The sequence below is a fragment of the Vollenhovia emeryi genome, unplaced genomic scaffold (genome assembly GCF_000949405.1).
Source record: "Vollenhovia emeryi isolate VEMERY1.0 unplaced genomic scaffold, V.emery_V1.0 DF939188.1, whole genome shotgun sequence".
NCBI classification, from domain to species: domain Eukaryota; kingdom Metazoa; phylum Arthropoda; class Insecta; order Hymenoptera; family Formicidae; genus Vollenhovia; species Vollenhovia emeryi.
The window spans coordinates 33,283-47,414 of record NW_011967178.1 but is presented as its reverse complement, the minus strand read 5'-3'; the positions used below and the strand labels follow the sequence as shown (position 1 = coordinate 47,414).

Sequence of the window (14,132 nt, the reverse complement as noted above, 5' to 3'; positions counted from 1 at the left end):
CATGTGACAGCTCTACATGCCAAAAATTAATGGAATATTTAGTTTTTTTTTCGTTTTTGATATAAAGTCGAGTAGGCTGACTTTCATTTTTGTGCGAACTTTAATCGTGTACAAGAATTTGCAATTCTGTAAAGCCAATTAAAAGATATCCTTATACAAAAAAATGTCGGTAAAACAGAATGACTCCAGCATCCCCTTAACTGATAAATATTAAATTATCCTAAAGAAACTCACGCGAATAAAACTTTGTTATACTATTGGTCGGTATAATACCATCAGTGGAGATACATTATGTCCGTAAGATTTTATGTACGACAAATAATTTAGGGAATCCGACTTAATGATCACCACACAATAATTTTGTCGACGATAAGCGAAAATGTGCTTAGATTTGAGTCTGCGGTTTACTCATTTTTCTTACCGTTCACTTGTACTAGCCAGACCGAATCGCACACACCCCATAAACCCGACAGCAGAAAGAAGATGATACCCTGATCTGGCGTTGGTTTCCACTGTAACATGTAGATGAAAAGACTCAGGTGCAAACAAAAGGCAAAAATCATCACGGGCTTTCTCCCAGTCAACTTCACGATGGCTCCTGTAGCGAGCGCAGCTATGGCATTTGTGACACCGAAACATATCATCACGTAACCGATGTTACTAATGCCCCAAGCGCAGGAAACGAACGACTGTAATGCAAAACATTATCGCTCTTTTATAAAAGCTCTCTTACTATTAATGTAATAAAAAATCTAATTAAAAAAAATTTTTTCAGCCTCGCATTTAGCTTCCCGCATAACAATTCTCGCGCGCAAGCGTTGCTCGTCTTATGCATGCAAATTTGTGCGAGATTTGCCTGAGTTTTGCTCGTAGGATACGTACAATTTCTGTGCTTTTAGCACGCAAGTGGTTAGCTCATGTATTAACGTATAACTTTGCGCGCAAATATCTAACAGCTCGTGTACAAAAATGGCTCAACGACGCAAGCAAACTCCTATCCCAGTACGTCGCCATAATGCTAGATAGTTGGGCGCAAAATTTTCTGAGTTACTAACTGCATTGTAATCGGCAAATAAAAACGCTTGCTCGGCTCCAATGAATAACGTTATCGGCAATATCAAAAGTTGGTTCTTCTCTTTCAATAGCTTTAATGTCACGGCCAAGAGCTTGAGTCCGGACGCTCCTTTCACCAAGCGGGCTCTGTTTCTATCGTATCTGTAAAGTGAAAACCTCACCTTCAGGAAATTCCTTACACGGTATGCACTACGAATCGTGTTATACAAATATAATTCGTTATTTAAATACTTTATAATATTCCTAAAGGTTGTAAGGTAAAGTATAAACGGATACCTGGATAAGGAATCGACGGCCAACGCAATTATTAAACAAGCTAGTACCATGCAGCCTAAGTAAATGCCAGAAATGAGGTATATTCGTTCCACCGGGGGCCGCTGTAGATTCGGATTTTCGTTTTCCGCAGAAACTCCGCAGAAATTTGCCCCGCAAGTTTCGGCTACGACGCTACTGTTCAAAGTCACGTTCGCGACGACCGTGTCGATTCCGTACGAAAGAACTGCAACCGTAGAGGAAATGTCAGCGAAGATAAAGAGGATGGTACAATAATTGATTAGAGGAAAGTCCCCTATTATGAGACAGGATCCTAATATGGGTTAGCGGGGTTTCTGTTAAATTAATGGGCATCATTGGTTGATCCCACCGTGAATTTACTGCCCTTGGAGCGAAATCTGTTTAGTAGAAAATTCGCTTGTGTAATCGTTGCGAAAAAAGATTTGTGATTGAATTTGGACGTTGAAAACCTGCTATCTCATGTTAGAAACTTATCTCATAATAGAGGACCTTCCTCTACTAATAATAACGAAATTATTTTCGCGACGATATGCTCGCCACGTAATTTGCGGCCGCAAATTACGTGGCGAGCATATCTCGAAACATTATAAGGACGACAGAAGAAATAAAACATTAATAAGGACGTTACAAGAAATGCTGTCGATTGTCATGTCGCTATCAATCTTTCTATCCAGTGAGCACATTGAAATGTATGTTTCAATAAAACAAAATATGACCATTAGAATGCTCGACCAAACTCTGGCCACTGCGCAGCTTCCGTTCGTTGTTTCACAATCTCGTGATTCGCGGCGACAGCAATTTAATTTCGTTTTCATCGGCACTCGCGTTTTTATAGCTTAGCAGTGACGCATTTATACGCGCTTCCGCAAAGATTGCACGGACTGCAGACAAAGTTTTTGCTGCACCACTTCGTTCCAGCTCGTGATTTCGTAATAGTTTTCGTATTTTCGTTTTAGACTGGAAGATTAAGCCATTGTAACAAAAATATATTTCGTCTCAGAGCTTAGACGAGAAGATACGTTATTACGTTTCTCGTTTTAAAAAAGTTATAAAAAGTTTGTCCTTTTTATACGTTATTATTTTCTTATATAGACCAGTCATAAATTTTATAGGTTTCATTATACTTTGATAACAGTAGTAAAAAATTGAATTGCACGATACGAAAATCTCAAATAACATTAAACAATTATAAAATTAAATTTATAAAATCCAAGTAACATTAGTGAGATATAAAATAAAATTTATAACATCATTAACAATGCATTTTTGTAATTATTTACATATCTGGGCAATAAAATGCTTATATAGTTCATTGGTATTCGCATTGACAACGATTCTGTTTTACATATGTTGTAAGGTACTGCAAAGCAATTATAGATTCATTCTTACGTAATCAAAATTACCATTTGCAAACGAAATGTTGTCCAAGTCAAAAACAGACACGAATAATATGCTAATAACAATTTTCTCAACACGTTTAATCCCCGAAATATAAATTTGGCTGTTTTGCATATGTCCATAAGCTGAACGTATATCCATAACAGCTGGACCCACCTGCTGAAGATATAAGATTCCCCCACACTTGTGCCATTTGATAAAACATGAAGAAAAGACCGAAGAATCTTGTAACAATAACGTCAGCGGCTATGTCTGAAACGGTTGAGTAGGCTTCCGCCACCACAGTTAAATAAGTGCATTTTGCGCACCAAAGCGGTCCACCGCCTAATCCGACCAATAATCCAGCGGGAATCATAGTGTAAAATTTGGGATAAAATTGCGTAACTATGAAAGGCATATAAGCCAATATAGAAAGTGACATTGTCCACTTGCATCCTAACCAACTGGAACACAGAATCACATTAATCCGTCAATTGAATTTATTTAGATTCCAATTAATCAATTAAAAAAATTAATTAATCAATTAGTTGGGCTGTTTCTTAAAAAATAACATATCAAAGGTGTTTAAATAATTATTAAAGTTTAGTATAATAATCCTAAAGTAAGCAAATATTAATATATTGAACGGCATAGTAAGGTTTTTCGTTTTAGATTACGTTGACTAAGAAGATGTCGTGCTGAATCCTCGCGATATCCAGACATGTTCATTTCACTCATGTCTAATGCTGGAACCCGCGGGGGTTTCATGTAATTCCGGGCCAAAGTGAAAACGACAACGCGTAATAAAGTTTAGTGCTGTGGGACTACGCGCAGAACTCTAACCGTATGTTTCGCGTATATGGGGAACACATCGAACGATTGCGGCGTCTACGATGATTGACGATATACATTTCCCAAAAACTTTCTATTCATTCTACGACGATAACAAGTAACGGCAATCTAGTCTGACGACAGTTCTCCATTTAGCTCGAGATGCAAAATATTTATCACGGCAATCGTAGTGCAGCATTCGCTGAAAAATATATTACTAAATCGCTATTGTGTCAAGTCATGTCTTAGAGTTGCGCCTTTCGCGAAATTACGATTATTAGACTAAACAATACGCGAGTGGCAGAATACATAAGCAGACCTATTTAAGCTTTACCTTATAATTAAAGCGGGTAGAAAAATGTTGCTGAAGAGCAGACTACCGTAAATCGCCGACAACGTAAATGTGCCTAGCGATTGATCCGCATTGATCGAACTCTGCAAGTTCGCGGCTCCCATGAAAGCTGTGAAATTCACCATAAAAGCGCAACCAATCGCTAGAATGTTTCTCATAATTCGCCATCGTTCTGGTGGTTCGAAACTCGGGGTCGGCACCTTGACGAGTTGTCTCGGCGTTTCGGTTTTATCAGTCGTCATGATTCAATCAATGTACGACAACTAATTTCCTTTAGCTGCTCAATACCAATTTCGCTGGTCGATAAACTCACTTATAAATGTGAGTGACTTGTTGAGTATTTCACGTTTGTCCTTTAAGATATAAAAATATAGAAATAGATTCATAAAAAAAAAACGAGGGCAAAACCGCTGATCACAATTTTATACACCAATGCCCACCAATGCCCAGTGGGCATTACCTCATTTTATTATCTTAATTTGACTTATTTATCTTGTTTTATCTTATTTTATCTTTATAATGCCCCAACAAGGCCTAATGCCTAAAAATGCCTAGTAATATCCAGTAATTCCGTAAATCTGTACACCACAATGCCCTCGGCGGTTTTCCCCTCGTAAAAAACGTAATTGTCTACACTTAATGACAAAAACTGTGATTTGTAGTTGAGATTTCAACTTGAAATTCGTAATTGTAACGTACATTTTAAATCGACTGAGTTAATAGACATCGTTATATCAATCGCGGAAAATCCATTGCGCAGGATAATCGGAAAATGATTATGGACTGCGAAATTAAAACTGAAACTGAATATTCACATTTATTCTCATAATGGTCACCGGCCACGCGATTTGCGTAAAGCCAATAACGATATCAAGGTAATCAGCGAACGAGGAAACGGTATATCGCGGCATATGACAAATTAACACTGTTTTATGACACGGATACTTCACTTGCACGCTTTTTGCTACTAATATTATAATACCGGCTTCGACCTAGCGCTTCGCGTGGAAGTGCAACAACGAAACTCCCAATCCGAGAAGAATTGCACAACTGTTTTCTGTTCGGCGTAGCGACGGGAGACGCGGTTGCCCCAGCATTGATAGGCAATCTGTCCTTGGGAATAGGTATCCTTGCTCCTTTCACGCACCTTAATCGCACCTGATACAATTTCCATTCCGCTCGTGCACGTCGCTTGGAATATGTAACACGCCGATCAGACTGGAACCCTGTCATACGAAAATAGATGCACACGACAACGCGACGGAAAACAAGTTTATCGACGAAATGTCTAGCAACATTGCGCAAATAGAGTTTGATGAAAAATTGTAATATAGAAACAAAAGATTGTGATTGGGGCACGTACAAATATTTATCGAATAAATAAACACACACACACACGCTATACATATATTATACATATATGGTGTATATTCCGAAAAACAAAAATTAATTTTATTATAAGAATTCGCATGTTAAAAATTATTTGGCTATCTACATTTTGCTTTGGACCTAATCAGCTTCTAGTTTCTTCTTTTTTTTAAATCAATTTTTTTTACCTATCATTAAATGTGAAAGATAAATTTGCAGAATGGAATCTGTGTTTAATTGGATACAAGATTCGCTCAATGGATCTCTGCTTACTTTGCTTAAATCTCCAATATTGCAATATTGCGTATGAATAATTGCTCTGCTCACAGATAAATGCTCGATAATTGTTTGAAGAATAGGAAACGTGATATCGAGTGAACGAGGAAGTCAGCGTGTGCGTAATTAAAATTCATGATACAACTCGCAGTTGTGTGCGTGCGTGTATGCGCGGACTGGAATATTATGGCAGACATGCTATTTAGATATTCACTTAGGAAAAACAAGTCAGGCTTAATAGATGCTGATTAGATCTCATGCTAAGTGATGCTTAAAGCTGCTTGCAACACCACCTTCAGCTGTAAATCCGTTAATCACGACGTTGACCCCGACTACTGCAAATGCAATATTAATTGGATAACAAGCGTGCGAATTGCTATTATAACATTACGTAGTGTATCAATTATGAATCCGCTATATCGAAGAGTAATAGTCTACGAAAATGAGGACACCCTCGCGTGTGCACCCGTAGGTACCTATGTCGTGCACTTCAATTAGCCTCTGGCACATCACTTGTCATTTTCACTCTACGGCGACCGTCGTACGCATCTATGTAACTCTATTCGACGATGCTTACGGGCAGCAATATGATGATGAAATATTTTACGCTTGACATAAAGCAGGAGCATCAAGTAGTCGGATTGCAATCGCTCTTATGAAAACTTGGCGTGTTTTATCAAAAAGCCCGTGCATAAATTATGAGAAATGCATGATTTACACGTATTTTCGCTGTGTACCGGTTTCAGGCGCCTCGACGCTGATTACTTGATTTTTAACATAAATGAACTTTGTGTCGCAATTCACATTCTTTTAATAAATATAATCCCTTTTATTCTATATTATAAGTATTCTTTTTATGTATAGCGACTTTTTAGATAATGAATATGATGATATTTTACGAGAAGCGTGTAGAAAGAACGATGTAAAATGTACGTACATAAACTATCCTCTCTTGGAAAACTATCAGTTAAAAAGCAAAACATTTTTTAAATTTATATTTATAATTTATATCTAGAATTGACAAGTACTTTTTAAATTTTATAAAATACACATCTTTTAAGTTTATACTACTTGCGTATTGTATATATTTACATCTGCATTATTACGAATACATAAATAAAACATAGCGTTAATTAAATTGACATAATTGAAAACGTTTCATTTTGTTACAAATTGCGAATTAATTCTTACATTCAATTATCATGTAACACTAGCCTGCTCCAAAGTCACCGTGAAAGACGTAGAAACAACGCAGATGACATAACACTGATCTCTGAACTTTAATAATCCATTTACTGTGAATTAATATGCAAGAAATATTTAATTGGAATGGCAACCCACGCGCCGTTTCATCCCGTATATCACAGTGTTTATCTTGATACCCGGACTTACCTGTCTCAACCGAGGTTTTCCAGTTCCGCGAAGTCGAGACTCAATTCTTTCCTGATTGCCGGCATATACATATACAACCTCGCGGACGTTTATTTAAGCGCGGCGAATAAAACGATACTGGAGATAAATCGCGAATGAGCAGAACGATCAGATGGTTGGAGCTGGTTCCCCACTTACATCCACTTACTCCAGGTGGGTATGATATATCGACGGCCAGAACCTTGCGCTAGTAGGGATCGTGACGTTTATCGAATCCATGTCGGCTCTCTGCGTCCGAGGCACGTGTCACGCCATCGTATCTTAATCGTAAAGCCTTTAAGCCACGTAATCTCCTCGATTAACCATCGTCCATTATCCACCGCGGTTACGGTCTCATTGATCTGTGCGTGTTCTATGGCATCAACTATCTGCAACGACTTAGGTAATCTCGAAGCAGTGACATTTATATTTACCGATAACAAATAGAACGTCTCAACCTATAAAAGATTTCTGCAAACAGCCGAGCGGATATATCTATCAAGCATGACGCTGAAATGGGGATTGAAACTGAACTGAAGAGAAAACACGGAACGGTCTAATCAAACACTATAAATTGTACGAAATTTTGTCAAGTTAAAAAGTAAAGCGTATTCGAGCTGAAGATGTGCAGAATTCGGATTCTGCCATTGACATCGGGAGCATCAATCTGACCCAAATTAGATTTAATCGATGGAACATAATCCACTGCAACTGATTTGATGAAGTTGATTTCGGTGATGCGCAATAGGTGACATTCTGATGGTAGCTTTGACCAGGAACGGATACACCGACTGCCCAAATGGCAATCATCATATGAGCTGGAAATCATGCACGAGGGACACAGGAATTATAGTAATTAATTACGACAGAGCCGCTGCAACGGACGCGAACAGAATATCAATGGACACCAACTTCACCGTCTGGTCTAGTTTCCTATCGATTTTCATAACGTTAATAGAACGATCAAACTTCTTAACACAAACTCTGAGTTGAGTTTTTATATTAAAAAAAATCTTTTTAAATCGAGGTAAGACGTTTTACTTAATCAATAAAATTTTTTCACTTAAGAATGAAATTTGCGAGAAAGACTAACAAATATCGCTCAGTTATGTTCACCAATCGTTAGGCTTAATCGTGACTCGTTCTATTAAACTTGAAGAAAGAATCTGCATTTATGATTCCGTCTATCATTTATCATCGTTTTTATTATAACACTAAAAATTCTTTTACTAACGCAGTTAGATTTCTAGCAATTACGACAAAAATTTATCGCTATTTTTTGTATCTGTTAGAAAATTGTTTGTAGCCTGCAGAAATTATAGCAGCAACATTCTAGTAATATCTTCTCAAGAGTTTAGGTTCCACGATGAAATATTAATCATTCACTTTGGATAAAAATGAATTTCGGTACCACAGCTAGAACAATCTGTGTAAGGAATACAATTGTTGCATGCACCGCAATCAAAAGTTACAATGGATGGGCGATTTAAATCACGATTTTTAGAATTGTATTTATTGCATTGATAACTCACACTTGTCGATAATCACATTTACATGTTATTATCATGGCAACTTGTGCGGTAATTAGTCGTAATTAATGTTCACATATAAAATCCGCTTATGTACGTCGCGTCATAAATCCATTGCAACGTATATATCCACGCTATACTAAACGGAACTGTTTCAGAATATTCGGCAGAAATGTTTGACACGCTGGACATCGAAAATAGAAGTAACAGACAAACCTCGCGCAGTCAAAGTACGGAAAGCTTCACAAGCTTTACAAAGAGCGATTTGTAAACAAAATATTTCTTTAGGTTGCGTTCCACATTGAACTTATCCGAAATCGTCAAAGCACTCAATGAACTACGTTTCACAATCGAATTTCACCTCGATAAGATCAGTTTTGTTACGAAATTCTATGTGCTGCAGATTGCAAAAGATTTGCAATTTGAAACTATTTGTGCGTCGCTTGATTTTGTAAGATATTTTATTTCAAATTTCTCTTTATATTATGTCATTTTGTGGGATTTCGTAATATACATATTTTATCTCCAACATAAAAATAATATCGTCGTTTGCAGCATTTAAATCCAGATTACAATGCGTTGACTAAATTTTCATTTTTGTGATTGTATGTGCATAGTAAAATAAAACAACAGAAAAACCAACGAATATATTCTCTCCAATGTAAAAAAGTATTTGAAAAAGCAACAGAAAATTTGCTAAATAGAATATTTTACGAGTTGAGTTTTTATATAGTGTTAATTTCTTTCTCCCGATTCATATTTGTTCCAATGAAAGGGTTGATTTATATGGCGCAATCTACGTAGAAATTCTAGTAAAACGCGCAGTATCTTTCACAGTTTTATGACTAAAAATGCAAAGCACACACTTTTTGTGCTATTTTGTGCTATTTATATCCGCAAATGAATTACGGCCGCACCTATATCCAGTTTCACCCACACTGACATAAAGCATAAAACAAGTTGGTACCACATTTCAACTAAATCATATAAAGTCTGTAATTTCCTTGATGCATATGGCAATCATATAAATCCTGCATTGATTTTTTTCGCATCGTCTTTAAAATTTATTGCTCTCCAAATAATTTAACATTCTTCCGAATATTAATCAAGTTTGCATATAAAATAGAAATGTATAAATATTGAGAACAATATTTCAAATAAAATTTTTATTTAAATTTGTACCGAAATAGAAACTCGTTTATCTAAATTGCTATTTAAGTTATTAATTCTTAACGAAAGAAAAGTGGCACTTATAGACGCCAGTGATGATTAAAAATTAAAAAGGTGAGGCAAATTTTATTAAATTAGTTACAACGTTTCGACCTTACTTCAGGTTCTTTTCGAATAGCAATACAAAAAATTTTTTCCGTAGACAAGCGATTCATCGTCATAGTGATATAGAGTCAAAGAATAAGAACACATCCGAACATTATGGAGGTTCGATTTGAATTATTATGTTTTTATTCTTTGACTCTATATCACTTTGACGATGACTCGCTTGTCTACGGAAAAACATTTATTGTACACTGAAAAAAAGTCTGATAGATTCAACCAGTCGTCTGTTAGAAAATGGACGAATCAGAATTTCTTTAGGATTTACTAAAATTCCTTTAAGATTTACCATGAAAGATATTCCATAACCAGAAGTTTGCTAGACTTTGCTACAAATCTAGTAAATCCTAAAGGGATTCTGATTCGTCCATTTTTTAACAGACGACTGGTTGAATCTATCAGATTTTTTTTCAGTGTATTGTTACTTGAAAAGGACCTGAAGTAAGGTTGAAACGTTGTGACTTATTCAATAAAATTTGCCAGTTGGGTTGACACTAAGCTCACCTTTTTAATTATTAATTATTAAAGGACTAGTTAAATTACTAGAACCAATGGTTGACGGTCGGGCGAGCTGACTGTTAGTTGAAACCGGATCTGTTTTTTAATTGTGTCTCGATTATATAAACCACTGCCATAAAAATAATCTCGTTTTCCAATGTCTTTCCCAAGGTTTTAGTTTGTCAATCTCACGTTCTCTGAACTTGATTTGTTGAGTGAATTTCATTTTCTTCTGCCGGTTAATCTCGACGTTTATTTCATTTTTAGTCCGAATATTTTGCAGATTACGAATTAGCGAAAATATTTTGGTATATTTTCGCTTGAAAATGCGTTATCGTATGTTCAATTTTTGAATGCTCATCTTATGTTCGAAAAGCATGAAATTGTGTAATTTATCACCGCATCGTTAAGAATGGTTCAAAGTATGACCTAAGTACGATTTATAATTTGAATTGACTTGTTAATTAAATATCGTGTAACTTTAACTCACGCGAAAACCGCGTTTGACTCTCAAAGCCCACTTTGTTATTCGTTAAATTACTAGTATATTTACATTTAATTACGTTTAAAATTAAAGGCTCGGAGGAATTAAATTTTTAAACGAGTGGGCTTCTGTATGCGCAAAGAGTCGACGATGGTATTTACGTAAGCGTCTCCATAAAAAATAGATTGTAAAATAACCGTAACGATAAATATTTTGAATTATTTCAGGATGCAGCTAGCATGTCAGCGCTAAGACACTTCAATTACAAGGGTAAGAGAGCACATGGACGGATATGTGCTGCGGCGTATTTCGTGGCATGCATATGTTGCATATCAACCGGAATTGCGCGTCCGAGGGCGAGTCTCGCTCCACTGAGGCCCGTAACATTCGTTAACAGCGAACGGGAGGATAGAGACCACGGCTGCGTTGTATATCTTGGAGACGTATAGAAGCAATTACAAAAGCAGTGCGAGAATAATTACATTGCGTGCAATAATTTCTAGTTTCGACGTTTTGCTTGGTCTAATATAAAAAATGTACACGCTCTGTTTTTTGTCTCTTATCTTCCGTTATATGACAAAGAGGCAAACCCCATTTTAATCAAACGCAAGTATTTTTTCTTCAAAACATGATTAACAAAAAGAGAAAATTCGAAGCATTGTTGGAGTTAAAATTTTGAAATACCGCTTGTAAAATTCGACGTTTTATGACACAAAAGAGTTTAGATTTGCTTTGCCTCATCCTACTCGACGTTGTTGAATAATATTGTAATTTATAGATTGAGTATAGACTTAACGATGTGCAAAGGTGAAATTATTAATAGCAGAATAATAATGATTTAGTAATTAATATTTAATCAAATCACTGAAGACCGCGAAGCTCCCTGAATTATCGACTTTCCACCAAATCTTGGCAACGTTCTTTAACATTATGTATCACGGTGCATTTTCCGGGACTGCAATTATCTCGCTTCGCTGAACTCGCGATACGCGTAATATTCACGCTTTGTGTGCGAGAGAATAAAGATGGTACCCGGAAAACAATAAACGACGCATGGGAAACGAAACTGCATCTCAATTTGCGAGTATTCTTGGCATAGCGATGTATCTAAGTAGAGTTCATATAACTAGCATTTTTCAATCTATACACTTTATATTTCAGTTTATTTTAACAAACATATTTACAAATTCGAAACAATTCATTTACGTAATGGGCCCATTTACATATCTTGTATGTACTTTCTTTAATTCTCGATCTCTCAGCGAGATTATAGAATTTACATCTAAAATTCTTCCTAGCGCGCGAGATCGATCGTGAGAAAAATAACAACATCGTCAATCAACAATGTCACTCGGTTAAATTTATTGGGTTTGCAGTATATTGTGCGTACTTATTCTTATACATTATCATGATTTTCACGCTAACAAAGTCTTTTGCACTATAATGCGAGGCTAAAAACATCATGTCCAAGAATCGTATTCAAGATACTTCCCGAGAGATCTCCAGAACAGGAATATTTTTCGTTACTCAAAATAAATTGTCGAAACATTGGAATTTCAAATGGATAGCATTATGGAAGTCGAAGCACGAAGAAGAGAAAACTTTTGCGCCCCTTTTTCTACTGACGCCGTCGGAATACTGTATGTCGAAATTACGTGATGATTACTTTGGGAAAGCGTCATCATACATGGAAATGGCGAAATTCATAAATAATAACTTCAAGGATTATCGGTGAGTGTTGCCGTGAATAATTCAGATTTAAAAATCGCCTGTCATACTTAGGGAAAGCATAATACGTACGTATGTGTGTGCGCGTAGTGTGATATACGACAAATGTTTTATATTACAAGGAGAAAATAAAGAGCAAGCGAAACATAAGAAGAAACATGTATGGTTACACGCGTAAGACGACGTGCTTGAAAAATATGTTCGCTTTAGGAAAAGTGTCTTTTTTATTTTCTCTAGTGCAGTCTGTTCTAAAGCTGGGCGGGACAAAAACAAGAGAAAATATAATATAAACTATGCGAATCAACAATTAAAAAATAATATTATCTCTCTTGAGTTGCCCTCGTTAAAACATTATACGTAGAGAAAGGGTGTATCCCGGCGGTGTTTTTAAAACACATTTATGTCGCTCCGTTGCATCGTATTTTACATCTGAAAACAGTTCGCGGACTTGTTTTTAAAAATTCATATACCGCGCACGTAATATGGTCTGGATAATAAACTCATAGAGGCAAGTTGGAACAAACAATTGTTGCACGAGATTACCATCATCAATGTAACATCTAACAATCACGTACCCTACAAAATCAAGGTATAAATTTAGCATTAAACCGTCCACATGTATACGTGACTAACAAGGTTTTCCCCTTTTGCCTTGAAATTTAAACAGCCGCCGCACATCCAATTTAACGTAGTCGATAATTAGAGCTTGTGTTTCGCCCTCTATTTCCTTCGAGCAATGCATAATGACATGCTTGGGAAATGCATCGAGAGATGTTCTATCGAGGGATTACGGCTGGAAACGAGCTGCCAGAAGTTCGTTTACTCATGCTTAACTCAAATTAGGAAATCGGAGCGCGCTTCATTCGCGCTGTTCGTATCCCCAAAATATGAAAGTTAATGACGTTCATAACGGAATGCGCGGCATCATAAATTCCCGGCCAACTTTCGCCAACAAGCGCTTCGATTTAAAAGCTCAATAAATTTGCAAGCGAGAGGTAAAGCATGGGGTCAATTCCCGCAGTTTTCCAACTGCCATGAGAGGCACGGAAAGGGGGGTAAAAAGAGGAAGGGGAGTTATCGCCGACAAGGCGAGACGTACTGCACGACGCAAATTTCAGAGTCCCGTCAAATTGTTTTAATCCATTTGCCGGGAAGATAAAACCACATCGAACTCGCAGCGCCATTATTCCTTACGACCCGTTATCAGATTTTGTCTCGGTTCTCCTTGACGTGTCAGGGTTTCGAAGTGCATTTTCATTTTCCGCAGGAAATTTTGCCACAGGCGCCAAACGAATTCGTATTGTAACAGCTAGATTCTCGTTAGAGCGTGAGAGCGCCGGCTCGTCATAGCTTTAGTTGTAATTTTACATTACGGAGCTACGTCTGCGCTGCTAGCGTTTCGCTTAGCCACCTATGTCCGTCGGTTACGACTGTAAACTTTATTCTCTCTCTTTTTTTTTTAAGAGACATGCGAGGTAACGAGATACGACACGAAATAAAATGCATCTGCAGCGTATCGCCGTGCGCGTGGGTCGCGATTTCGTAATATTAATATTAGTAATACGAACGCGAACATAAC

The 14,132-nt window shown here is 36.9% G+C and overlaps 2 protein-coding genes across 8 annotated transcripts in view; one reads left to right on the top strand and one right to left on the bottom strand.

Annotated features, from left to right (window-relative positions):
- LOC105562426 (UNC93-like protein) overlaps positions 1–7,044 on the bottom strand; it is an 8,367-nt gene extending 1,323 nt beyond the window's left edge. Inside the window, exons 1-7 of one of the 3 annotated variants that reach the window (XM_012013261.1) lie at positions 6,965–7,044; positions 6,764–6,867; positions 3,911–4,281; positions 2,923–3,209; positions 1,351–1,573; positions 1,056–1,215; positions 422–689 (exon numbers count right to left, since the gene is read on the bottom strand). In XM_012013261.1, coding sequence (XP_011868651.1) covers positions 422–689; positions 1,056–1,215; positions 1,351–1,573; positions 2,923–3,209; positions 3,911–4,170 — 1,198 coding nt within the window. In that variant the 5' untranslated portion in view covers positions 4,171–4,281; positions 6,764–6,867; positions 6,965–7,044. Of the gene's footprint in view, positions 1–421; positions 690–1,055; positions 1,216–1,350; positions 1,574–2,922; positions 3,210–3,910; positions 4,282–5,075; positions 5,155–6,763; positions 6,868–6,964 lie in introns of all 3 variants that reach the window. The other 2 variants (XM_012013262.1, XM_012013260.1) reach the window with 2 other exon arrangements.
- Positions 7,045–7,083: 39 nt separating this feature from the next.
- Positions 7,084–11,674, top strand: LOC105562427. 5 transcript variants are annotated; one of them, XM_012013264.1, is made up of 5 exons: positions 7,165–7,385; positions 7,464–7,558; positions 7,731–8,412; positions 8,670–8,774; positions 11,053–11,674. In XM_012013264.1, the coding sequence occupies exons 3-5, from the start codon at positions 8,380–8,382 to the stop codon at positions 11,272–11,274; spliced, it is 360 nt and encodes a 119-aa protein (XP_011868654.1). In that variant the 5' UTR covers positions 7,165–7,385; positions 7,464–7,558; positions 7,731–8,379; the 3' UTR covers positions 11,275–11,674. The 5 variants fall into 5 exon arrangements, 3 of the variants coding, with proteins under 3 accessions (XP_011868655.1, XP_011868654.1, XP_011868653.1); XM_012013265.1 differs by lacking the exons at positions 7,165–7,385; positions 7,464–7,558 and adding an exon at positions 7,084–7,156; XM_012013263.1 differs by having other exon boundaries at positions 7,464–8,412.
- Positions 11,675–14,132: the final 2,458 nt, after the last annotated feature.

What these genes read in the sequence shown, in the direction of transcription:
- LOC105562427 (XM_012013265.1), top strand. Translation starts at nt 8,380, where the DNA reads ATGAATTTCGGTACCACAGCTAGAACAATCTGT. An exon ending in CCACAGCTAGAACAATCTGT is followed by an intron (nt 8,413 to 8,669) that starts GTAAGGAATACA and finishes GAACTGTTTCAG; the next exon opens with AATATTCGGCAGAAATGTTT. An exon ending in CACAAGCTTTACAAAGAGCG is followed by an intron (nt 8,775 to 11,052) that starts ATTTGTAAACAA and finishes GAATTATTTCAG; the next exon opens with GATGCAGCTAGCATGTCAGC.